This window comes from Grammomys surdaster, unplaced genomic scaffold (assembly GCF_004785775.1).
Source record: "Grammomys surdaster isolate TR1022 unplaced genomic scaffold, NIH_TR_1.0 146, whole genome shotgun sequence".
In the NCBI taxonomy this organism is placed as follows: domain Eukaryota; kingdom Metazoa; phylum Chordata; class Mammalia; order Rodentia; family Muridae; genus Grammomys; species Grammomys surdaster.
Window position 1 is genome coordinate 3,045,445 of NW_021604604.1, and position 26,606 is coordinate 3,072,050.

Genomic DNA, 26,606 nt, shown 5'->3' on the forward strand with positions numbered 1-26,606 from the left:
TATCATTCCGGAAAACCGGGAATGAAGGACTAAAAGGTTGAGGGAGGAAAGGGGGTTGGGGAGCACACACCATGAACACAAGCAAAATTAAAATTGTACAAACTCAGTTTATAATAAGACTACTCCGAGACACCAAAGGCTGGTTGAAGGAATTCACCATTTTGCAGGAGCCGGGGCTATGTGCTGTGTGGCAATCTGAGCCAAGCAATTCACTGCCTTGAAGTCGTAATCCCCCTGCCCACGCCATAGCCTGGTTTCTACACCATGCCTCGACAGGGAGGGCCTCTCATCCCACCACTCAGCCCACCACGAGGCTTCCAGGTTCCCGAAGGCGGTTATCCCTGTAGTCACCTTCCCTGTCAGTTCGACTCTTCTCTTCCACATTCAGGCGGACCACACCTCAGAACATGATGGGCATATTATTAAGGACCATCTGGACAGGTGCAGAATCATCAAACACCAAAACCAAAATTGGGTAACTTCCCTCCACTGTTGATGCACGGCTCCACCACATTCCCATAATTTTGGGGGAAATCTTTCAGTTCCAACGTGTCAACCTCATGTGGCAGGTTCCCAGTGAAGTGTTGGTGACTGTCAGGGCACATCACCATCCTTCGAAGGCCCACAGCTCTTGGTTAACTAGCCTCACAGATTGGTCGGGGTCCGCTCTAAGGAGGGATATTGATCCGTTGCTCTAGAACTCTCTGATCCCTCTGAGGCCTTTGTGGTAGGATCTGAGGATCAGGCTTAGATTCTGGACGGGGCTGTGACGCTGGCACTTTGACCACACAAGGTGGTGTCCCCATCACTGAAACATTCCCACCGGGAGGAAGGCTCTTACTAGTCACTAGGCTCAAGAAAATGTCTTCAAGTCCTCCTGTGCTGGGGCCACATTTGGGAAGCGCTCTTCTGCACATCCTTGGGAGCAGCTTCTTCCAATTCTGGCTCAGGCTTGTCCTCTTGAGTGCCAGGCACAGGTTCCGGCTCTGGTTCCCATTCTACAACAGGCTCCTCTAAGTGCTCCTCCAAGTCATTGCTGACAGTCTGATCATAGAAAGTGCCAGAATCATGAGGCACCACCTCTAGTGTCTGCTGTCTTTCTTCAGGTTTCTCTACTTCTTCCTCGTATTCTTCTTGAGGCTCTGTGACAAAGCCACCGAAGACCTCATCTTGGTATCCAAAGATGACGTTGTGAACATAGAATTTGTTGGCAACAGAGCCCTCAAGAGCAAAGACAAAGGTCTGCATGAACCTCGGCAGGGCCTGGATGTTGTTGGACAGTAGCCCCATTGCTTGGACCACTACCCCATCATTCAGAGTTGCGTGAGCATCCGCATGGAGGATCTTGGTGTGGCAGTTGGTAAAGTTTTGTGACATCACTTTCCTGTGGATTTTCTTCTGCCTGTAGACTGCATCTGCTGGCTTCCCATAGGTATCCAAGCCCCCATGGACATAGGAAGAGTCTTTTCATAAAATCTCTGCAGCATGTCCAGGACCTGGTTCAGCAGGGTATAGTACTGTCCCACAAACTACTGACCGACCAGCAGGGGACTAGGCGTCTCCATAACCAGGACAGGGCTGTTGCGTGGGAGGAGGTGGCAGCATCCTTCGCGCAATCAATTTTGCTAGTGTTATGAATTGTAACGTAAATATTTTTGGAATTGGACGTTTACCAGAGAGGTCATGACACACTAGTTGAGAATCGCTGTTTTAGACCAGTTTAAGTGATGAAGAAACCAAAGTTCAGGAGATCCTGATTGATGCCGAGTAGAAAGAACATGGCAGCCCAATGCTGAGTCCCAGGCTCTTCAGTTCTCAGCACAAAAGTCACATCCAACCATATATACTATTACACAATGGATGCGCAATGCCCCCCCCCTCCAGGCCCCTGGGAACCCTTGGTCCCCAGCTGGAGGCATTCTTTTGGAATGGGGTCTAAAGGAAGGAAGTGGTTAGCTGACTGTTGGCCTTACAAGTTACAGCCTGGCCCTGGTTCTCACCCCAGCTGTAAGCTTCCTTCTCTCCACCCGCCCCCAGCCCTCCATCATGCCTTTCCACGGTCCTGGTTCCCTCCTCAGCTGTAAGCCTCCCCCCACCCCATCCCACCTTTCTCATCCCACCCACTCACCCCCCCCCCCCCGTGCATCTTCTCTCTGAACCTTCTAGACAAAAATAAACCCTTCCTTCTTTAAGTTGCTTCTTTCAAGAACTCTGTGAGAGCTTGGAGAAAAGTAATACACTTGAGCAGCAAAAGGAGATGCTTGTGTTCATTGGTATTTTTAATTCTACAAAAAAAAAAAAAGGCACAAAGTTATATCTTAAGCCAAGTATGCACCAAGAAGGTCACTCCCCTATTCTAAAGTAGAATTCTATAGTACGTAATCATCTTTATCATTCCTAATTCACATCTCTCTTCCTGTTAAGACCTTTCTGTAACGTAGCCTCATTCTACGGAGAAAAGCTTGCCAAGGGTCAGTTTCCCAACCACCAGCTCTCAGGTACTTAATGAGTTGCTATCGCTAGAAAAAAAACCATAGTTTTGCAAAGAATGAGCAAGCTATTCTAGTTCTTTTTCCCCATCTCCACTTATGCTTTAAGTCCCCCCGTATCTGAGCCTACTTTGTGATCTGCACAGCAGAAGCCTGAATCTCACTGTGCTTAAGAACAGACAGATCAAGATTTGCTTCCTACCACACACAATGTCTCAGTTATGCCATTTAAAGTAGTTCACACTGTTACAAGAATTAAAGTCTTTATTACTGTGCCACAGCATTAAGAACAGCACTGAACTAAAGTTTGGGATGTGGGGCTTTCAAGAACTTGTAATGTTATTTTTATGCTGTAGCTGTTACATCATTAAGTTGTGCATGTTCACATTTTTTAGTGTCAAACAACTAACTCAACACAGCTTAAAACGAAAACCAGCAATTTCCATTACAGCCCTCCCATTCCCCAGACATAAGCCCATGCCTGTACCTTTTTAATCTGGTATTTGATTATACATTTTAACTAATGTGCATACCTTTTGTTATGTTATAGTTATGTGAGTTGATATTTAGTGTTATTATAAATATAAATGTAGTTTGATGATAACATGTAAATGTTATTTTATAGAAATATTAAAATATTTGGTTTTTACTTTTAAACATTACAAAATGTTTAAGTATTGTTGATGTGTGTCTATGTGTGGATGGATGTGTGGGGGTGCCCTGGGTGCATGTGGAGGTCAGAGAACAATCTGCGGGCATTGGTTCTCTCCTTTAACCATGCAGATCCCAGGGATTGAACTCAGGTCTTCAGGCTTGATGGCAAGCACCTTTGCCTCCTGAGCCATCTCACCTGAACCATGTTTTTAAAATTGAAAATTAAGAATTTGACCCTCTTGCTTTCTCTCTCTCTCTCTCTCTCTCTCTCTCTCTCTCTCTCTCTCTCTCACATATATATATATATATATATATATATATATATATATATATATATATGATCATGTATCACATGTAGCCCCCATATATCCTTGGGGAAATTCATCATTGCATGAACTCATAGAGTAGACTTATGCAACCTCAAAGGTTATATATAGATGTATTCCTTCAACTAGTTACTACACTGGCTGCAGTTAATAATTTGACTGCTGTAGTAAATATCTTTAAATCAATGTCCCACAGGTTGGGTGTCATTCTTCCAAGGCAGAACTGAGAACATATTATTCTGAGGCTGTGGATAGGGTGAAAGCTGTCACCTTAATTCTTCCAATGACACATACCTCTGCAAAACATCAGGAGTACACATGAGAAAGTGGTTATTTGCTGAATGTCTCTCCGGTGAATGGGAGACAGTGACTATGGGGCTTCATCACAGCTGTCAGGGACCCAGGATCACTGAGCCAGGTTGAGAATGCAAAGATATTTGTACCAGTGCATCCCCAAAAGGGTCTTTGGGTCCAGACCCTGGCAATGCGCTGTAAGCATTCAAGTCCTTTTTCACCAGCACAGTCCATAAATAATCTAAGCAATATCAAGTCACTGACTTTATTGTGTCTGTCTTAACTATAGAGTCTGCTATTTCTGATTAAGAATACTGAATGAAAAAATATATATAAAGAACATGACTGCTCCTAGGTATAATGGAGAAAGTTCACTGTGGATAAAAGTGAGAGCAGAGGCAGAGTCACCTGGTAGAGCCCAGAGTGGACATGACCCTTGGCCATGTAAGGAGAGGGAAGAAGTTATGGGAGAGAGGAGAGAGGAGAACCAGGTGCAGCAGCCAAGATTGCAAACAGTAAAAAAAAAAGGGGGGGGGAGAGCAGATAACCAAAATGGCCAGATTATATAGGGAAGATCTTCTGCAAGAAGAACAGTCCAATCACTAGGCTGGAAAGTTGATGGGGGTAGAGGGCAGGGTATTTCAGCCATGCCCTGTAATTGGTAGGGATTGAGGGTTGATGGAGCCTGGCATCCAGATCCACTCTGCTATGTTAAATAGGCACCCAGCCATTTGTCCCAGGGTATGAGACTTAGGGAATTCTAAGTGAGATCACTGAACACATAATTAACAGTTGGAATCATTGTCTTTCCTTGGAATTTGCAAGACAGTGTTCTGCCATCTTTTCATTGTTTCTATCTTGTATTTTTCAGCTCACTATTACTGTGATATTACTGTGATACATGACATAACGTAAAAAGAGGAAAGCTTTATTTCAGATGACAGGCTTGGAGGTTTCAGTTCACAGTCAATTGACCTTATTGCTTTTGAACTTGTTTGCGGTATGTCAGATCTTATGATTGGGAGTGAAAGAGAAAAAGGAAATGAGCAGGACCCATAATTGCAAGGACACCTCCCCCCACCCAACACACACACACACACGATGAGAAAAACTCCCACTAGGTCCTGTCTCTTAAGGTTTCCACCATCTCTCAATAGTATCCTGCCTGGGATGTTCAAAATGCAAATAATAGCAAGTATGATGTTATGCTTTGCCCTAAGACTATGATTATAACTTATTTTTCCTCTCTGTAGGCTTTGATAATATACTTTTTGAAATTCTTAATAAAGAGGCTGGGGAAATGGCTCCATAAGTAAAGTGCTCATTTACACAGTCCCAGAGCATCCATGGGAAATCAGGGTATGGTCACTCGTGCCTAGAATTTTTACACTGGGTATCGGGAAGTATAAAGACAGGAGGATGGCGTGGGCTTTATAACATAACTGAAAACAAACAGCAAGCTGAAGGCTCAGTGACAGACCCTGTCTGAAGAGAGTAAGGTGAGATAAATGAGACACCTCAGCATTCCCTGTTAGCGTCCACAGACATGTGCACACGTGTTTAAAAACAAAAAAATCTAGTCAAATTCCCACAATGCCTCACTTCAGGGGTCCCATTCCCATCTGAGTCCACAGATCCAACTTCTACAGCTGTCTAGGATGGCCCTGTGGATGCTGAGGGACTTTGAAGTCTGGAAACTGTCACAAAGTTCTAGGAAATCTTTTCCCTACTCTTTCCTGCCAAGCGGTGCCGTGTTCTATTTCAGGAGCATGACAGTCAGATATTAAACTTCCTAGATGAATCTTTTTGCTTTCTTTTTTCATCCCATTTTCTATGCCCTGCCTCCTTGTTCTACTTTGAGCGATTTATTCCATTTTATCATCCAAATTTCTACTGAATATTTGACTTCAGCTATGCTATTTTTAACTTCGAGAATAGGTTTTAAAAATAGCTTTCTACTCCCCAGGGTCCAAGACCTCCCTGCAGATGTCATGTGTGGGTTGATTTGTGTCTTATCTCTTCTTTGGGGTTTTGTTCTCGGTCACTATGTTCTTTTCTGTTGTCTTTCTTTCCCCTCTGCTTGCTCTTTCCTTTTTGGTTGTTTTGCAGTTTTGTTTCCAAGATGTTTTAACTGCCTTGTGACATGGTGCTAGTCCTCGGGACGTCATGCAGAGCCTGCATATAGCGAAGTGTCTCGAGACTTGTGGCTTTTACAGAGGATCCCAACTGAATGTCTCTTCCTTTAACCCCAATCAATAAAAGGAACCTGCTTCAGGTCAGTGTGCTCAGTCACTTGCAGGCAAAGCTGGGGCCTCGCCTTTTAACATCTAAATTTTCTGCTAGATGCCTGATTTCAGTATCGTGGGCCTTTTTTGATTCTCTATCCAGTGTCCATGAGGTCAGAGTTCCTAGGGCTTCCCTGGAGTGGGAAAGCCTTTGTGATCTAGACATTAGCATCCACGAAAAAGACTCAGGGGCCCAATGCTGTCTCCAAATGCATAGCCTTAACTCCACTTGTACGGTTGCCATTAGAGGTCACCCAGGGCCTCCAGTTCTATATTTCTGTTCAGGATTCGGCAGAATGAAGCTGTGCCCAGGCACCACCTCCCCAGCTGGATAAAGTCTTCAGCCATACAGTCAGCTAAATCACTTACTAGTGCACTTTTTGGTTTCCACAACCCATTCCTTTCTTTTCCACAGTCTTTGTTCTTACACCTTTCCATCATTTTAATGGGAAAATACTCTGGGAAAAAAAGAGGTAGAAACTTGCTGAAAATGACATTTTTTGAAACCTTTTTAATATCTCAGGAGCACAGCCTGTATCTGCTTTATCCATAGAAGAGTTGTAACCAACGGAAGGGATAAAACAAAACCTTTTATCACTGAGCTACATCCTAGCTCTACACAAATGTGAAGTCAGAAGAGCAGGCATGTGGTACACATCTGTTATCTCAGCACTTCAGAGGTAATGGCAAGTACATGTGAGTTAGATGACAGTTTGTTCTACATAGTAACTTCCAGGCCAGTCAGAGGGACCTAGTAAGACTGTCTTAACATTTAATTAATTAACTAATTAATTAGTTAATTTTAAAAATCAAACTAAATATTGACTAAAAGGAAAGATTTCAAAATGAAAACTAGTTAATATCATTGTTTTCAAAAGGACCTATAACTTTCAAATTCTGAGATAAAATTCTGATGTTAAGCATTCCAATGCAAAAATGTGAAGAGAAATATTCATATTAATAAATAACATCAAAGCCTACTAATAAGCAATGATATGCAATGCCAATGTAATCTTAATGAAGATGGCTCAGAAGGTAAAGATGCCTGCTACATAAACCTGGCAACCAGAGGCCTAGCCCCAGAAGCTACATAAAGGTAGAACTAGATCCAATTGTATAAAGTTGTCCTCTGACTTGTCCATGCATGCTAGGTATGTGCACCCATACACACATAATAAAAGGTTTCAAGCTGAGGAGATGGCTCAGTGGTTACATACTTAAGAAAGCATGCGGATCAGACACACACACAAACAAACAAAGACAAAGACAGAAGCTCCCCCAAAATATGCTGACCAGTGAGCCTAGCTATACTGGTGAGCTCTGGAAACCCTGAGAAACCTTGTCTTATTGAAGAGGTGGGAAAAACAAAACAAAACTAAAGTTAATCCCTTGGGCTTCTGACACATACATGTTCCACCATGTGCATGTGCACTCACACATGCAAAACATGTGTATGCAAACATGCCATATATACATGAAAATGGAAAAAGGCCAAACAAGCCTAAATTGAAAATTAAAGCAGACTAGGCATAAACTTGATGGGTATAGACTCTGCACAGTGTGAAGGACCTCACACTGAAAAGGCAGCTCAAAATGTGCTTTGAGCAGAGAGCAGCTGGCAAAGAGGATGTTCCACACGCATCTCTGAACTCCCCTCGTGTAGCTCAAGATCAATCTTCTGCAAGATGCTCAGCCTCAGGAGTCCCTTCCCTAAAGAACTTTATCAACCACAGAGGACTAACTTGGATCCTAGGAAAGGACCCTGGAGGTTGCACCATGCCCAATGAAGCGCTCTCTTAGTGTTCTCAGACAGCCTTGATTCACCATGCATGTCCTCCTCCTCCCTTCCCTAGGCTGAGTGTCTACCACTATCAAGGAGCCCGGAGTCTTTTCTCCTTCCCCTACAGCTCACAGCAGGATTTGAGCTTTAGTCAGTTGTCCCTTCTTACAGTTCATGTGTTATGGGACTTCCATGAATAAATGCATAATTGCCTTTTCTACTAATCTGTCTATGTAAATTTATTGCATAGCTCAAATCTATCTAGATGGACACAGCAAGATAATCTTTTACTACCTAAAAGTGCATATGTTAGTTCACTGTTGTAATATATTATTATAGAAGTATATATTATTCTATATAGAAGTAAATAATATATTATTATATATACTATAATTATTATATATACTATCATATATAGCATTATAGAAGTAGATTTAAAATCCACTGAGTTCTAATTCTATACTCTGTTCATAAGATACATACATACATGATGTTATTTATAATTCAATACCATCACGGCTTCTGAAATAGATACAGTGATTGGTGCTGTCACACGAGTGATGAAGCAAGGTCAAGAACTTAACCAATTTACCCAAGGTCATGCATGCTGTAAGATCTTCAGCCATAATCCAAGCCCCCCACTCACCAGTAGACTCTGCTCCAAAGGAGCCCCTAGTAAGCAAACTTGTGAGCAAAATGGGATTATAGCCTCTTAATTGTTAAGTAGATAACTATTGAGGTACAGCCCAAGAATTTACACCACACTGCACACAATGCTTATCTTCAGGAAGTCAGTATTTGCTGACTCTTTGCTTCCTACATCCAGAGAGTGTTTTGTCTGTTTCCAAAGTTACTCAGCACATCATTGTGGTTGGCCCTGATGCCTTCTGACCTATCATCAGAGTCAGTTTTCAGTCATTGTAATAAAAGGGCTGAGAAAGTCAACTTGAAGGGAGGATTATTCCTTTTGGCTTCGCTTCTGAGGCTTCTGTCTCTGGCTGGTTCACTCTGTTGTTTGGGGCCTTAATAGGAGAGGCACAACATTATCTATGTGTGGTGGTTTGAATATGCTTGGCCCAGGAAACTGGCACTATTAGGAGTTGTGGCCTGGGAGGAAGTGTGTCACTGTGGGGGGTGGGCTCTGAGGTCTCCTCCTGTGCCAAGGCTCCACCCAGGGCAAATGACAGTCCCCTTCTGCTACCTTCAGATCATGGATCAAGATGTAGAACTCTTGGCTCCTCCAGCACCATGTCTGCCCACACGTTGCCTTGCTTCGCACTGTAATGTTAATAGACTGAACCTCTGAAGCTGTTAAGACAGCCCAGTTAAAGGTTGTCCTTTATATAAGAATAGCCTTGGTCATGATGTCTGTTCACAGCAATAAGACTCAAACTAAGACACTGTGGAAGAGTGTAGGGGAGCAGAAGAGTTCACATCAGGTAGCTGGGAAATAAAGTAGGAAGGGACAGGGTTCTAATGTCCCCTTCAAGAGTATGCGCCAGTGACCTAACATCCCTATAGTAGACTACCCACTACCCAAGCACTTCCCAATGCACTATCAATTAGTGACCAACACCTTTAGCATGTGAGCCTTTGGGAAACATTTAAGATAGAAACAAAATCAGTAGATAAAAGAGGACACAAAATCCTGACAGAGATGGGGCCGATGATCTCCAGGTACCCTCATTTACTGAGGAGCTCTTGGCAATGCTCCAGTGATTGGACCCACGCCCATGCACATATGGGCAGCACTAACCAGAATTAATGGTTTATAAAATAAAAAAGACAGGAAGTTAGAAGTCAGGAGGGGGAATATTGGGAAGCAAACGGGTATGGAGGAAAGAAATGGGGCGGGGTATATATGAACATATTTCATTGTATGTAATATTCAAATTTTTTCAAAACCTATTTTTAATGATGGCTCTTAAATGCTTTAACCTCCCTTTTAGCCCACCACCCACCAGAAGTAGTGAGAAAGAAAGGATATTGGAGTGGGAGGGACCTGTTTAGAAATGGTTCTTTTGAGTAACTCTCATCTGTGTTGTCTGGAAATTGGCAGTTCAGTTCACAGGTCAGCAGTTGGTAGCTCAATCCACTCACAAATACTTCACAGAAATATCAGCAGATAAGTTCAGTAGAGTCAGGTTAGCAGCAGCTGTGGCACAACCTAGCAAGAACAGCCAGAACAGCCAGGCCTCAGCCTTGGCATAAGTCAGCAAGACAGACCAGCAGAAAAGCCAGGAAAAGTTCTCAGCTGCGCCTTTCTCTGGAGAGTGACAATCAGACACAAGACCAACAAGTGTTTAGCTATGCAAGCAAGCCAAGCTCTGCCTCTGTCACTGTCCACTGGATCCTTTTTATACTCCCTACAAACATCATGTGTTCTCCATGGGTCTTGTCTCAGCACGTGTGTCTCCCTGACTTCACTCTGCAAATCAGCCTGAGTCCAAGAAAAATGGCAAGAAACTGCAGCACACCACGAGAAGTGTTTCAGTGCATTTCTCTCTGTGAAGTCCCAACAAATGGAGCCCAGGTACACACTGTAAGGCAGACCAATACATGAGTGTTGTTAGCAAAGAATCCTTCATCACATGTCCTTTCATGTGCTTGGTTTAGCAGAACACCCTTTCACTTGTCTCTGCTTCAGTGAAATGTTCCATCATGAGTCTGCCTTAGCCTTTCACCTGTGTCCACTTCTTTCAGATGTTTGCCCCAGCAAAACACCATCCAACACAACTGACTTTCCAAAGAACCCTTAAGTTTCCACTTCAGTTGTATAGATATTTGAAATTCTCAAAAATATTTTTTTAAAGCAAGGCATACTAAACAATATGGTTACCTGTCTCTATTCTCTAGGGTTCATATAGACAGTACCATGCTGAAGAGCCATTATATTCAGGACAGTTATCACTTTCTTCTTATATTGATTACTTTTGATTGATTTCTGCTAAGAATATATGACTCAGTCTCCATGGGGAGGTGCCTTCTTCCTCCCTAGAGCTTGGGTGACGAGGTGTGTTATTATTCCCTCTGTGTGCCAACCCATTCATGATGATTCTTAGTAAGTTTCAGTTTGCAGGGTTAGTCTCATGGTTAAATCCTAAGTATGGCCCTTTCATACAGCCTCTTGCCCACTCCACAGTGCAGCTCCTGCTGTCTTCCTTCCCGGGGAAGTGGATGACAGCAAGGGTTAATCTTTTTTTACATATTCAATTTTGGTAAGTTAGTAAAATTACTAAGAAAAAATTAGTGTTCACAAATATTAGCAAATAAACAAAAACTGATTATAAGCAAATCAGACTACATACAACTATTCTAAAGGAAAAATCACACAGAAAATTACCAAATAGAATCAGAGAGAAAATAATTCCAGGAATATGCTAAACAAAGTGTTTAAAGAGCATAAAGAGAGGAAAAAAATGTTTCTATATTGTTCTTTCTAAAGAAATGCCAGGCTTACATAGGACACAGATTTTTTTCAAGACATTTCTGATATAACACCAAAAAAACAATTAAGAATAGGAGGAAATAGAAAACTAGTTTAAAAATGTGGACCGCCTTGCATGGGTACACATGATTTGTGACAATTACAGTGTTGAGGGGTTCATAATATCCTAGAGCCACCATAAGTCTTCTCTCATATAAAATGACATAGTTTTATTTACTTGCAAAATAGTTTAGTATTCTATATCTTTCTCCATAAAGACATGTAAAGTCTAAGTCATTTCTAAAGCACAGATTCAGAAAGACTGCTACCCTGTACTGTAATTCATTTGCCTCTTTGTATAGTGTTCTGACCCACAACACTTCCAGGCATAATGTACTATATGGTGGCTTCCCAATGAGGGGAGATGCAGAGGTCACCGGTGCCATCCTGCCTCATGAAGCTAGATGGAGATGTGACAGTGGTGATAAAGCTTACGTCATGCCCTGGTGACATGTCTGGGCAGCAGTACACCATGCCAACCCACATGGCTCCCTTTACTTCCATTAGAAAACACAGAAATGTGTATTTTTGTTGTTGTTGTTGTTGTTGTTCCAGTAGCCTGGCCTAGCTAATATAACCACCTATTCTTATAGAATCAAGCCACCTTATAAATCAATGAAGTCAGCTCTTAGCAAATTGTTTTCCTCTGGAGATCTCCAGCTTCTGCCAGGTAAAATGGAAAGATTAAAAAAAAAAAAAGAACCCTGAGAATTAGTTTCTTTTTTAAGTTCAAACCTAGGGGTTGGAGAGATGGCTCAGTGGTTAAACGAGCATTGATTGCCTCTTCCAGAGGCCCTGAGTTCAACTCCAGCAACCACATGGTGGCTCACAATCATCTGTAATGGGATCTGATGCCCTCTTCTGGTGTGTCTGAAGACAGCAACAGTGTACTCACATACATAAAATAAATCTTTAAAAAAAGAAAGGAAGGAAGGAAGGAAGGAAGGAAGGAAGGAAGGAAGGAAGGAAGGAAGGAAGGAAGAAAGTTAGTTCAACCTGTAGCTGAAATCCCTCTCTTTTCTGGCCTAGAAGTTCAGGTGAACTATTGCTAAGGTTTCTGCTTCAGATACACAGTATTTTATTGAGACAATAAACATGGCTTATAGTAAAAATGTCATTAAAAGATTACTCCCCCATTAGATCTAGTGAGCTCTTGCAGCAGGCTGGCTAAGGCAGGGAAGTGACTACCGCAGGAGGCATTCTGGGTGTTGGTCCCCTCAGCTGTGGCATTTCCTCTTGCTTCCATCCCTCTGACATCACCAGGCTTGTTCCCATTTCACTGACGGCAACCAAAGTGTGAATACTTCCTGTTTGTCATTAGAACTGAAAGCTTCTTTGAAGTTGATTTTACAGACTAGCTGCACATGTGTTACATGACACGTGGCCGGGAACTACCTTCACAATTAACATGTAACAAATCAGGAGCTGTCTCTGTATACACTGCCAACCTCCTGGCATCCTGAGTTCAAAATTACAGTTAAAAATTATGGCCCAAAGAATAAAAAGCTTCATAAAGATCTTTGCGTGTGTGTGTGTGTGTGTGTGTGTGTGTGTGTGTACACTCACATACAAAAGTGTATTTTCTACTTCAATTGCTTTAAAATATTAAATGTACACCCCCCCTTGGGATCAAGTCATCCTCTCTTCAAATCACCATTGTTTATATTTTAATTGTCAACTTGTGAATGTGGGTGCCTACTCAACTACTCAACATCTCAATATGAGAAGAAAGTAGTTTCCTCTCATGGACTTGAGGGCTAGGGACATGGAGGACTAGCTCGCTTCCAGGATAGACAAAATTCACACTCACTCAGAAGCTACTATCAAAGACATTCGCAGGAAGCCGGCAGGTCTGTACCCAAAGTGTTTGTGCACAGTATGACATGGAGTCTTCTGTGAAGGCTGAAATTTGCACTACTTCAAAGTTAGGGGAATAGTGAACTAAACACAGAAATATATAAACAGAAAGGAGGTGATGACAGACATGTTTATGAATGCTTATCTCTGCAAAGAAGGAAGCAAAGCATTAGGCAGCTTGTGACAAATTGGGCTTATTTTGTGGATTAGTACAGCCTGCATTTGACATTTAAATTAGGCACTGCATGCTTGCATTCAGAAATCTCTTCAATGGTCAAACCTACAATACCACAGCTACCAAAGATTAGGTAAAGGGAGTGGGGGACAAAACAATCTCCAGTAGACCAAATCTACAGCTTAAGCATGTGACTCACAGGACAGCCCCCTGTCCTACACTAGAAAAAGTAAAACCCGGTTAATTCACAGTTAATTCTAATGAAGTCCAATGTCTCTAACCGATATAGGACATCACAATGGGGAGTCAGGAGCAGAGAGTGACAATTGTGAGAAGCCAGAATGTTTGTCAGGGACAGGAAAGAGGGAAGCTGGTGGAGGGAGGTCCCAGGAAGCTGAGACCCTGTGTAGCACAGACACTTGTCAGCCACCCACTGAGTTCCACAGCAAAGGACCCAGTCCAACAGAACCCTGCCCCTCTGGGATGCGCAATGTGAGAAGATCAAACCCATTTATTTTCTAAAGGCACACAGATTCTTATAGAATTTAGAATTCCATCTAAGCCGGGCGGTGGTGGCGCACGCCTTTAATCCCAGCACTTGGGAGGCAGAGACAGGCGGATTTCTGAGTTCAAGGCCAGCCTGGTCTACAGAGTGAACTCCAGGACAGCCAGGACTACACAGAGAAACCCTGTCTCGAAAAACCAAAAAAAAAAAAAAAAAAAAGAATTCCATCTAAAGCAAATTACTTTGTTTGCCTTACATTTTTATACACAACTGACCATTTATTTAGAAATTTCAATTGTGAGAATCAAAACTTGGATTACATTTTCCGAAGACTGATCTGATAACAGTGAATTCTCTCTCTGATCTTTTCCTCAGAGAACAATTGCCAGTGACCCAATTTACAGCAGAGGAAATACACTGACAGTTTTGATCTGATTCATGCTACTTACCCTGGCCCCATTGATCAACTGGCACAAGCATGCTGTCAGTGCTACTGAATACGCCATCCTGAAAGAATGCTTGAAATGCGTCCAACATTTCAGGCCAGGCTATAGAGAGGAAAGAACGAGCTAGAAACAGCTATATTCTGGACTTGGTCAGGGTATCCTCATCCAAAGCAAGCCAGACTGAGACTCTTAGACCAGATGGCACCTTCTACATGAACTCAGATTGACTGAAGTTCTGTATGGTTCTATTGGTTCTTAAGGTGCTTGAGAGGTGACACAAAGATATATTCAATTAATGCTAAGTCTGATTACAGAATTTTAATACTCTGGGGCTGGAAATGAAGCTCAGAGGTAGAGTGTGTGCTTAGCATACAAGACACCCTTGGCTATAATCTCAAATATAGTCTTTTTTGTGATTGACCATTTTAAAGTGCCCAAATAATTTCATCAATGATTATACTCAGAATTTTTAGTCATTTTTCCATATCATATCCAGCCCCTAGATATTTTCAAAGTTCCTATTTCCATCCAACTTATTCCCTCTTTCAGACGCTAAGTACCTCCTCTGTAGAACCTGGGAGTCAACTGTGGACATAAATAGCCTACACCCACTACACTTATGCACATGGGAATAAATACGTGGCTTTCCAGCGACTATTTGACATAGTCTAGATACACCTCCATGTGATGACTGTTAAATCAATACATGCTACACACCCACTCCTGAACATATCAGGTATTTTTGTCTTTGCCAGCATTCTGTTGCTCTGAGAACAACAAGCAGGCCTTATCTCACAGTTCTAAAGTCTGGAGAGTCCAGATGGAGCATGGTGACTGTTTCCAGAGAGGCCCTTTGTGATATATCAAAACATGGCTGACGGTATTAACTGCAAAGCAGAGCAAGACGGCAGACGGCCACTTTTATAATAAAACCAGCCCCTCAATATCCCAATAATTCACTGGCCCAGTTAGCTCTCAAAGATCCTATCTCTCAAAATGGCACATATGGCTGGGGACTATGTTCCCAGCACACTTTCTAGAGGAGGTTCTCAACCATAGCACCAACACAGAAAATTGTGCATAAGAATACTTTCCTTCTTGGATGCCTTGCCAGCTCTCCCTTAGTACTGTGGTGAATTAAGAGAAAAATATACGTTTCACTGAAGCGGTAACATTACCTCAAGATCCTATTTTTGTTTTTATTTGTGGACAAAAACTACAAAGAAAACCTTTCATCATAGGGCTGGTTACACACCAGAACAATCTTGATGGTCATGGAATCCTCGGGCATTCATCCTATGAAATGTGGTTTCAGAGGAAAGCTTTGTGTATATATAAATGTAACGAAAGCTCCCCAAGCATGTTACCTATAGTGATTTAATATCCAATCCCATTAAATCCATTAAAACAGGTACATTTTATCTCCAAGGAAACATCTGAGTGGAAAATGAACACGATTCAGATACTACACTTCTGCCAAAATGCTAAATTTCCCTGCTGTCTCAGATTTTAGACAGTAATCAAATGTACATTAATAATTCTTTTTTTAAAGATTTATTTATTATATGTAAGTACACTGTAGCTGTCTTCAGACACCCATATGAAGGCATCAGATCTCATTGTAGATGGTTGTGAGCCACCATGTGGTTGCTGGGATTTGAACTCATGACCTCTAGAAGAGCAGTCAGTGCTCTTAACCGCTGAGCCATCTCTCCAGCCCAATAATTCTTTTATCATAGGACTTTTGGTTACTTTTGATCTTCTGAGGTAGGGTCTTGCTATAGATCCCAGACTGACCTAGAACTTCCTATTTAGCTCAGACTGGCCTTCTGCTGCTTGAGCTTCCCTAGTAGGATTTACAGATGTATGTCATCACACTCAACCATTTTATCATAGCTTTTAATCTATATGCCACTAAATAAAATGCTCAAGTTAACAGTATGATTTTCTCACTAATTTACCTTTAAACAATTGTTGGGATTATTTTAGATCTTATCCTTACCATGATTTAGAGAAAAATAAATTCAAAGTCTAAGTCACAGCATCAACTGTCTCCTTCATAGGAGGTTCTGGGTCTTGGCTGCTTTGCAAAGAGTAGCTGAATGAATAAATGCTTAATAATCTGCTTGCTAAAATAACTGTAAAGAAGAATAAACCTTATTATCACCTACCTTTTCAGATGTTCATGTCCTGCGCTTAGTGATCCAAGCTTGCCACTACTGACACAAAAAATTGGCACAGCAGTGGTAGAGAATATGAAATAGAAGTGAATACTGCATTTCCTTCTTCAAAGACAATAAAACAAGCACAAAGCCACACAGAGCAAATGGGTATGTAAGCAAACTTCTCAGACCACACAGCTAAAAACCATCTCATATTCCATCACTGAAAAGCAGTGTACAGGTAAGAAAGGTTCCTACTGACACCTCACATGAAAAACATCACTCTGCCCCCAAAGATGTAGAAATATATGCATTTGAATTAGCATTGCACTGGCTGAAGCTGACAATTGCCCTTGTGTATTGCACTCTATCTCACTACCTTGTCATCTTAGAAACTGTCAAAATCCTCACACTTTCCGGTGGAAATCTATGGCCAGGGATCCTGATTTGAAGACATAAGTAACCTACTTAGATCAGTAAAAGGCTTAAGGATACTTTGAGGAACATCACCCACTCTGCCTTCTGGCATAGGTTCTCAGCATCTCTAAAGTTCATAAAATAAAGCAGTGGTTTAGCCGCATAATTCAGATAGCATTTGTTCCTGACCACATTATGTAACCAGTGGAAACACAAAACTTTACCTAATCCACAATTAACATTTAAATTTCTGGTAATTTTTTTCTTTCCTTGATAACCAATGTAATCCTTCCAAGCATGTAGTTAACAGATTCCAGTGTCTGCAACTGTGGTATCTAAGCAATCTGGTGAAAATAAATCCGAATTAGCTATCGTTATTCTGCAAGATACCTCACATCCAACATTATATACACAGATAGGTGTGTCTTTTAATCTATTTGTGTTGCTAGAACAAAACACTTGAAACTGGGTTAAGTATAAAAAAAATTTATTCCCCTTTAGAAGCTGTGAAGTTCAAGAAACTGCCCTGCTTCTTTTCTGATAAAGGTCAGTTACTTACAGATAGCGACCTCCCGGCATCCATGAACTGCAGAGGTCCAAAAAAGGCCTAAACCTAAATCTTCCAGCTCTTTCATAAGGCTTATTTCATTTAAGGGGCCAGAGCCCTCATGACTTAATCTCTTTCCAAATGCCTCACCTAGTGGGAATTGTGATTTTTGAAGGTGGCACATTTATATCGCAAAATGCATTTTAGAACTAAATCTGGTTAACACATTTTAAAGTAGATTCACATTGCCATGACAACCACATTAGGTAAATTCTGGACACCACATTGGCAATTCTTTGTTACAGAAAAGTCTATGCCAAAAGAGTGGGTCACACAAAGTATGACATTTAATTAGACTTGGGCTGTTGAATTACACTTCCTTGTTCATTAGCCAACAGGCACAGATAAAATTTGATAGAATTATAATTAGAAATAATAAGAGCAATTTCTTGAGTCATTCTACCTTTAAATTTTATTTCATTGAGACTTACCCTTTGATATAACTAGACTTTCTCATTCCTGTGATAATATGGAAAACTTCTCAGGATTCTGGGACATTTTTACACTTGAAAAAAAAATGTGTACATTTAAAAAAAAGTTCTTTGAGACTTGGCTACTTAAAAACCACTCTACCCAGAAAGATGTAAAAGTATACATTTTATTCATTCATTCCATCAGCTGAGAACTGTTATATTGTACAAATACATTATTGTACAAAAAAATCACAAAATGTTACAAAATAAAAAAGTACAAACTGCATTACTTAATAAATACACTAAATGTAGTTAAAATGGCAACAGATTTTTTTTTTTGGTTGGAAACACTGTTTGACCCAGCAAACCATACAAGCTGTTTACATTTCTACATAATACAAAGTGAATTCTATTTTGCCTTTAGGAAGAACTTTAAAAAGACAGAATGTTAAGACAATAGCGACCTGCTAAAAATAGTGGTTGAAATCATGAAGCTGTATAACGCAAGAGGCTGAACTTCTCACAAAATTTCATAAATGCCTTTCCTAAGTTGATGAATAAAAAGAACGCAATCGAGACCACCAGACAATCTACTCTATAAATATCAGAGTACAGAATCATCATTCTGCCGTCAGCAAATAGCAGACTTCTATTCAAGTAAGGCCTGGTACTGTCATTAAAAAAAAAAAAAAAAAAAATCGTCCCAAAGCTATCCTTTCCTTAACTGTCTTCAAAGCGGACCATTTATTTAAAAAAAAAAAAAAAAGTCTCCACCCAAACAAATCGGTTTGTTTCATCAAAATGGAATGGGCTAATCATCTGGTAACATAATGTGTCAATATCCATTTGAAATAATTAAGAATTGTGAAACATTTCAACAATAAACTAACTACTAAATCACAAACTGAAATAAACTTCATAGAAAGCACTTCTCTGGATTCTGCTTAAAAGCCGTTTCTCGCGATTGGAACACGTCATAGATGAAAGTACACCCATTTTTAAAAATGTGCAAAAATACATTTTTATAGAAAATAGGCTACCAGGAATGAACAAATTCATACCGTGAGACATCAGCTTGCAAATTAAGTAGCGCTTACTTTATACAGCAAATTATAAATAGCAGTAGGCTCACCCAAAGCTATCAGGAAACATCATTCAGGTGCCCAGCAACCTGCGGCTCTGAGAGGACATTCAAAAACTGATTAAGGCATTACACCTAAAGCCAGTCTACTAGGAAATTGAAAAGTGCCATTACCCTAATTAGAGTTCGTGTGGTTCTCCCAACACAACTGACGTACGCCATTTCCCTCAGCTTGTCAGGTCCTCAGACTTTTCAAGAGCATGCATTTTGTTCAATATACATTTTGGACAGGGATATAGCCATAGACTTGGCAAGTTCTTCATCGCGTTTTCTCTGCATCTGGGTTTGCTTGCACCAATTGTCATACTCTGGGTTAGGATAGGAGTGGTCAAAAACAGCATCATAGTGTCCATTGCTGAGCCAGCTGAGCCAAATATTGGGCCTTAGAGAATCCTCTGGGCCCAGATAGTGGATCATGGTAGACACGGTGGGGCTCTCCAGCCTCCCTCCAGTAGTTAAGTGTATATTCACATTCAGCATCTGCCCCATGGCCAGCAATTCGGGGTATCCGGCCCACGCCCCATCTTGGGCAGCAGCGATAATAAACTCCCCCACGTCTCCCTCGATGAGGGGGCTGAAGTGGTCGAGGTGGTCCGCGATGTAATGCACAGTCTGCTCCCTCAGCTCCCGGTGCAGGCTCTGGTCCCCGTACACAGTCTTGCTGACAGCTCGATAGAGGCAGTTGCCGTCGGGGATGATGTGGAATCGGTACTTGTTCTTCTGCCTCAGGTACTTGTCCTGCCTCTCCACCTCCGCCAGGTACAGGGCTAGCTTCTCGTCCCTGGGATCCGCCCGGGGAGCGCCTAGGGCTTCGCCTTCGCCGTTCTGGGTCGGCTCGCCGCTGCTCCGAGCGGGTGCGGGGACTGGGTGAGCCTCGGCTTCGGGATCTTGCCGTCTGTGCGCGTCGGTCCCGGAGGCGTCGCTGCGATCGCTCGCCCGGTCCCAACCTCGGGGACTGCGCTCCGTCCGGCGCTCCTCACCCCACGGGCCGGCGCCGGGCTCCGGGGCGACGGGGGCCGGTGCAGGGGCCCGATGCTGGGCGGCTGCCAGGGCCTGGCGGTGCTCGCTCAGTCGGAAGTTCCTGTCGGACGCTTCGCGGGCGGCGTTCGGGGCCGCGGGCTCGTCGGGCCGGAGCAGCTCTTCCAGAAGCCAGGTGGAGGAACCGCGACGCGGCGGCGCGGGGGCTGAGGGTGGCGGCAGCAGGAGGCGCTCGGCGCCCAGGGCCCGCACGGCGATGTGCGCCGTGGACGTGAAGTGCGGCGGCAGCGGCGGCTTGCAGCACGCGCCGGGTGGGGCGGCGGCGGTGGCGGACCCGGACCGCTCGAAGCAGGCAGAGAAGGCGGGCATGGCGGCGGCGGCTTCGCGTGGTTCGGTGGCCGCGGCGGGTGGGCGCTCTCCGGTATCCGGCTCCGGGGCGGCGGCGGCGGGCCCGGCTGACTGCAAGGAGACCTTGAAGGCGGCGGTGGCGCTGGCGGCAGGCGGGGCGGCGGCCGTGGGGCCCGGAGTGCCCGCAGGGTAGTGGGTGCACACGCTGCTGTAGAGCTGCATGGCCGCGGCCGCCCGCGGCCCCTTATAGCAGCGAGCCCGGCTTGGAGACACACCCTCGGGCGCAGTGCCCCGGAGCCCGAGAATAGCGCTGAGCTCAGCGCCGCGGGCCGCCGCGTCAGGAGCCGCGAATAGCGCCCGGGCCGCGACCCAATTCGTGCTGCGCCACAGCGCGCGGGCGGTCCGAGGGCACCGGAGGGCGCGCGCTCGGCCCGGGACTCCGGCGCAGGACGCTGCCGCGGCTGTGCCCCGCGCCGGCCGCTGGGGACGGTTGGAGGAGCTGCCCGCTCAGCCGAGCGCCGCCCGCCCGCAAGCAGGAGTGCAGCGCGCGGATGGTAGGAGGCGGGGCCGCGCTTGTTTACCTCAGGCCGCGCGGCCGCGTCACGTGGTCCCACAGGAATGCGCGCCCCATTCAAGCGGGGCCGCCCCGCCCCTCGGTGGCGGCCTCCTGGGCGTGGTCGGAGAGGGCGAGGCGGGGGCTGGGCTACAGACATGCGCATTGAGTGCGCTGCTACCTGACTACGGTTGCTGGCTGCCTGGTACCTGGGTTGCCGGGTCTGTGGGCTGTGCGTCTGCTGTGTGACGCTATGGCGGGACCGCCGTTGCTGGGACAGACGACTAGGTTGGAATAACGCGTTTCTTAAAAACTTCCGGACTAGGGACGGAGCTCTGCCTGCAGGGCCAATGGCATTCACCAACTTCTTGAATCGGTTCCTCCTTTTAAAGTGTTTGGGTCTGGTCTACACGGTCTTGCTGCCCGGCTAAGCAAAATTCGACGTTCCTGCACCGCTAACTTAAGTCACCTAGGAAATGCATGGACGAAAGGAAGGCCTTCAGACATCCTTCCTTGGAATACCAAATGACATGCCGCTTAAAGCCTTTTGAAAGTAGATCGCGGCTGCTAAACTTTGAGGCAAGAGGAGGCACACAGCCTGTATTCTGGAACAGCATGGCAAAATGAAACAACAGACTGAACAGTGCTTCCTATGCAAAGGAAAGCCAGAATGTTATCAAACTGGTACCTACTCGCAATGACAGTAGCTTTTGTCTTATTCTGAGTTTCAATCCAATATTAAAGTTAGTTTCCAGATATACAGATGGAATTGGAGGCTACGTCTTGGCATGGAAAAACAGCCTGCAGGTTGTGCTACCTGCGTGCCACCATTCCACTGGAACGTAATTTCCGCTCGTTACTAGGGTCCCTCATTGAGGGTTCTTAGATTCCTTAATCAAATAAGTTTAAAAGGCTCAAAAGGAAGCTTAGGGACAATTTTACTAGTGTTTGAGAGTGTAGGCAATCTGCTAATCTTGGCAAGTGGCCACAGAAGGGAGGAGGGGGAAAAAAAGCCATACCCTTTTAAGTTAGGACTGGAAAAGGCAGGCCAGCAGGTTCAGCAATGGAGTTTGGCCAGCGGTTGCACCTGTAAGGGATGGAGCAACCCTCCTATCAAGGCTAGAACGGGTGTATTCTAAACAGATATCTGTGCTTCCCTCTTATTTAGCCCATTGGAAAAAAAAATATGGACATTCCGTGCACCCATCCCCCCCGCCCCCCCCTCTCTCTCCCTCCCCCTCTCCCTCTCCCTCTCCCTCCCTCCCTCCCTCACCCCCCTCTCTGTCCCACTCGCGGGCGTTTTCCCTAGGGATCTATCTCCTGCTGGGAGAAAAAAAAAAGGCGGAACCCCTGGGAGCAGGCAAAGAAGAAATTGATCTTCTAGAGATGACCTTTCAGGAGTGATTTGGAGCTGAGAGAGGAATGGGCTGGGGACAAGATTTGCCAGTGTTTAGTTAGGCATAGTTCTTGTTTTGTATTTAAACCTCACCCTCAGGAAACTCAACTCCAAGGCAGAATTTGTGGATTAGTAAGATCTCTTTGTCCCACTTTCCGATGTGGCCACATTGAATAAATCTCCTTTAAAAAAAATTGCTTTTCACCATTAATTTGGCACTTTTAGTTGCCTTATTGAGGAAGGATGGCTGAACTTGAGTTGGAGCACAGTCTGTAATCCGTAATTCTGGTAATAGTAGCTTTAGAGAAAAGAAAAAAAACACAGAGTTGTTTATAGAAGCATGCCTGGTATCTTCAAGCAAACAGTGCAAAGAGAAAATTACTCTTTTCTGAATGAGATCAGAAGAGAAGGAAGGCCAGACCACAGAGCTTTTTGCAAGAGAAGGCCAGTGGCCACAAGGTGGGCAAGGTCTTCTGGGAAGGGAAAGTATATTATCTTATTAAAGGAATCTTTCTTCCTCCTCCTCCATTACATAGCTTAATCTGTAGTGCCTCCATCCTGGACTGGACACAGAACGCTCAGATTCTATTCTTTTCTCCAGGAGAAAGTAGATTTGTCTTAATGCTCTTCAACAAAATATCCACATTTTACATGGTAGTTTAAGTGGGAAAGAGATACTTCCTTTTGTAGGTGTAGGGGAGGTGGGTTCTAAAGTTCTAACACTTGAGTGAAATGCCCGTCTTGCTCTGCTTTCCGTTTATTCTCTAGGACAGTACTAGCCATGCAGTGGAACTGATGGCATTTACTAAATGAAGGATTAGATGGAAAATGAATTCTCAAACGTTCTCAGAGGGCAGCGAAGTCAGAATTGCTCTCTAGGTCTCTTGGCTTTACCCAGGGCTTTCAAGAACTGACTGGATCCTAAGGGCTGTCAAATGTTGAAATGTCCCAGCCTGCTAGGTGAGTTCACTGAGGAGAACGGAAATGACTGCCGCCATAAGGAAGGCTAGATCTTGCCCCTGACTTACTGGGGATCCATTGTTCTGCCTTTAAGCATGTTACTCTAATCTCGGCCTTCAGCCTTTCAGGAACTGAAGTTGTGAAACAAGAAAATAATACTGACAATAAGATAATCTTCAAATAAAATTTACTTAGTAAATGGGTGGCTAGCAGGGCTAGCTAGCAGAGCAAGAGCCTAGAGGGAGATAAGGAAAATATCAAAATTCAAACCTTAAGTAATCCATGGCAATAGGTTGAGATAAACACAAGAAAACAAAACAAAGTGTGCCAAGTATACAGAAGGCAGATGATGTGTCCACCGGACCAAGTCACAAACAGGCACAAAGACTGGAAGATAAGCTTTGACATAGCATTGCTTTCTCTTTTAGTTAGCAGGAGCATAGTAGACTGTACAAAGCTTTACATTCACGGTGGGGATCACTATTATACATATAGTATTAGCCAGGCCTCCATGGAGACAGAAGTACTAATGATTCCATTCTGGAAACTTGTCTGTCTAGAATATCATGGTGCTGTGCAGAATGGTGGGAGAAGTTTCAAAAAACAAGATTCCAGACTAGTGCTTATGGTTTAATATACTAGAAAACAAGAAATAGTAGCAATTATCAACCAAATGGTAGCAAGAAGAAATCCAGTGTGTCTGCATACACATTGAATGAGGTATATATTGAGAAGCATTTACTGAGTCCCAACTCTGCTGCCAGTTACAGAGGACTCAGTCTTTCATGCTTTCCAAGCAGCAAAAAAACTAGCCACGAGAGGTATATGCATAAAATATAATCCTAACACATTTTTCCTACAATACTTACACTGAGAACCACCAGCTCAACATTTCTTACCTTCCCTGCTAAAATGAGACTTCAAAAACACATAAACTTTAGACTATTTCCCCTTTATCAGTTTTTTTAAAATAACTGATTTTATTATATAATTTCTTTAAAAGCCTACTATGAAAAGAGATGGCAGACCCAAACTTCAAAATTCCAAAACTCACCATAAGCCTACAGTTATGCAATGTTTTCATTGTAAAAGTGATTTTATTCACTTGATATAATTGTGGTCTCAGAGGCTTAATGCCTCTACCTACTAACCTGGGCCTAGTCCTGGAAGCTTCTAGCATCTCTACAATCTTATGTACACCTACAATGTTTAAACCTCTGAGACTTACTACTGAATAAACTCACCCCTAGTTCTTTCTGAACTTTGGCTGACTGGTTCAACTAAGTTGTTCTGGGTCAAAGTCTTCTCCAAACTGACTGATTCAATCTGACTTCTGTCTTGGCCTCTAACTGAATTGTTCTGCTTGGCCTCATACTAACCTGGGCAATCTGTTCTAATTATCAAGCTACCTGACTCACTTTGTCTTCTTACTTGGGCTCTGACTGAATTGCTCTTCTTGGCCTCATACTAACCTTAGCAATATGTTCTAATTTTCTAGCTCCTTCTCATTCTCTGGCTCACTCTGTCTTCACCTTTGTCTAGCTTGTTCTCTATCTGCAATTTGTCTGTCTATACTGTCCTGGTAAAACTGCCTCCTCCCTTTCTCTACACTGCTCCCTCAGGTAGCTTCCTTCCTTTTCCTATTTCTTCTTGTGAGAGTTGGGCATATCTTATTCTGTCAAATCTTTCTCTGATTTATCACTTTGTCTGCCACTCAATTAGATGTCATTTTCAAACATGGGTGCTTCCTTCTACAAACTAACTTTACCTCCATTGCTTGGGATTAAAGGTATATACTAAGGGTGTGTCTGCATTCTAGTCAGAGGGATTAAAGATGAATGTTAAGAGTGGAGCCACATCACAACTACAGTTTTTTTCAGTAAATAGCACAATCACTTGGGTTTCACAGTGTGATCACATATCCTGCCATACTTCATGCTACTTCCTTGAAGACAAACATGGATCAATGGAATAGAATTCATAGTGGAAATTAGTTATAAAAGTTCGTACATTTAAGGTCAATTGACTTTTGTTGTAAACATTTATAGTTTATGTGTATATATATGCTACATGTCTGTAGGTGCCCTTGAAAATGAGATGAGGAGGATCAGATCCCCTGGTGCTGGAGTTACACATGATAGTGACCCACCAAACCTTGGTACTGGGAACCAAATTGGAATGCTAACCACTTAGCTACCTCTTCAGCCTCTCAACTGACTTTTAATAATATGTCAAGACAATTCAGTAGAGAAAGAACTGGATATCTACATGCAACAAAATAAGTTAGACTTCCTGTCTCATAGCATGCACAAAGCTAAAATCTCAAAGACAAGAGCTAAGACTATAAAAACCCTTAGGATAAATGTTTAGCATAATTCCTTATGGCTGTGAGTTAAGTAATAATTTCCTAGGTTTAACACTAAAAGCATTAACTACAAGAGAAAAGTGTAGATATAGTGGGCCTCATGAAAATTTGAAGCACCACAATTCAGGGGACATCATAAAGAAAATGAAAGGACAACCCAAAGAATAGAGAACATACTTACAAGTCATATATCTGATAAGGGAATTGTATCCAGAATATACTGTGTATAAAAGTTATATAGGACAACAGTAAAAAAAAACATATATTGAAAACCTAGTCTTGAGAAACTAGTTGCAATGTATCTTCCCTAAGAAGATAGACGTATAGCCAATAAACACTGCAGCAGATACTTAGTGCCACTGGTGTATCGGAGCCTCAATACAACCATACTTCATACCCACCATGATGATTAACAAGAGTAACAAGGGTGGGGTGCAGATAAGTCCAGCTCTGGGGTAACAAAAGATCTTGACTGAGAGGCTAATCTGTTTTAAAGAGGAAAATGTAAGGGCTGGCAGCTCTATGGATGGTAGCTATGGAGGTGTTCAAAAGTACAGTGACTACCTATAATAGTTAAGATCTTATGCTCTAGAATCTAACATTGCACAAAAACATAATCAACATAGAAATGGAATCTGCTAGAATTCATATAATACATTGCTCTTGAGTTAAACTTTTGTATGTTTTAGAGAGCAGTTTGACAGTCTTACAAAAAGGTCACTAAATTCATGTTTTACTATTATAACCAAGTACTTAAGTTTGGGTACTTTGGTTTTCTTTTTTAAGCAGTTTAGCTCTGGCCTGATGGGCATGGGGCTGCCCAGAATATTATCCCTGCATTCACTAGAACCGCCAAGGTCATCCCAGAGCTGAATGAGAAGCTCACCTTGAGAAAGCTGCTAAGTACAATGACATCAAAAGGGTGGTGAAGCAGGTATCAGAGAGCGAGCCATCTAAAGGGCATCCTA

The 26,606-nt window shown here is 43.1% G+C and overlaps 1 protein-coding gene and 1 pseudogene across 1 annotated transcript; both read right to left on the minus strand.

Annotated features, from left to right (window-relative positions):
* Positions 1 to 209: 209 nt before the first annotated feature.
* Positions 210 to 14,389, minus strand: LOC114618961 (annotated as a pseudogene).
* A 3,672-nt stretch (positions 14,390 to 18,061) lies between these two features.
* Otud1 (OTU deubiquitinase 1) lies at positions 18,062 to 20,586 on the minus strand. Its single transcript, XM_028764941.1, has one exon. It carries the CDS (start codon positions 20,584 to 20,586, stop codon positions 19,231 to 19,233), a length of 1,356 nt encoding a protein of 451 aa, XP_028620774.1. The 3' UTR covers positions 18,062 to 19,230.
* Positions 20,587 to 26,606: the final 6,020 nt, after the last annotated feature.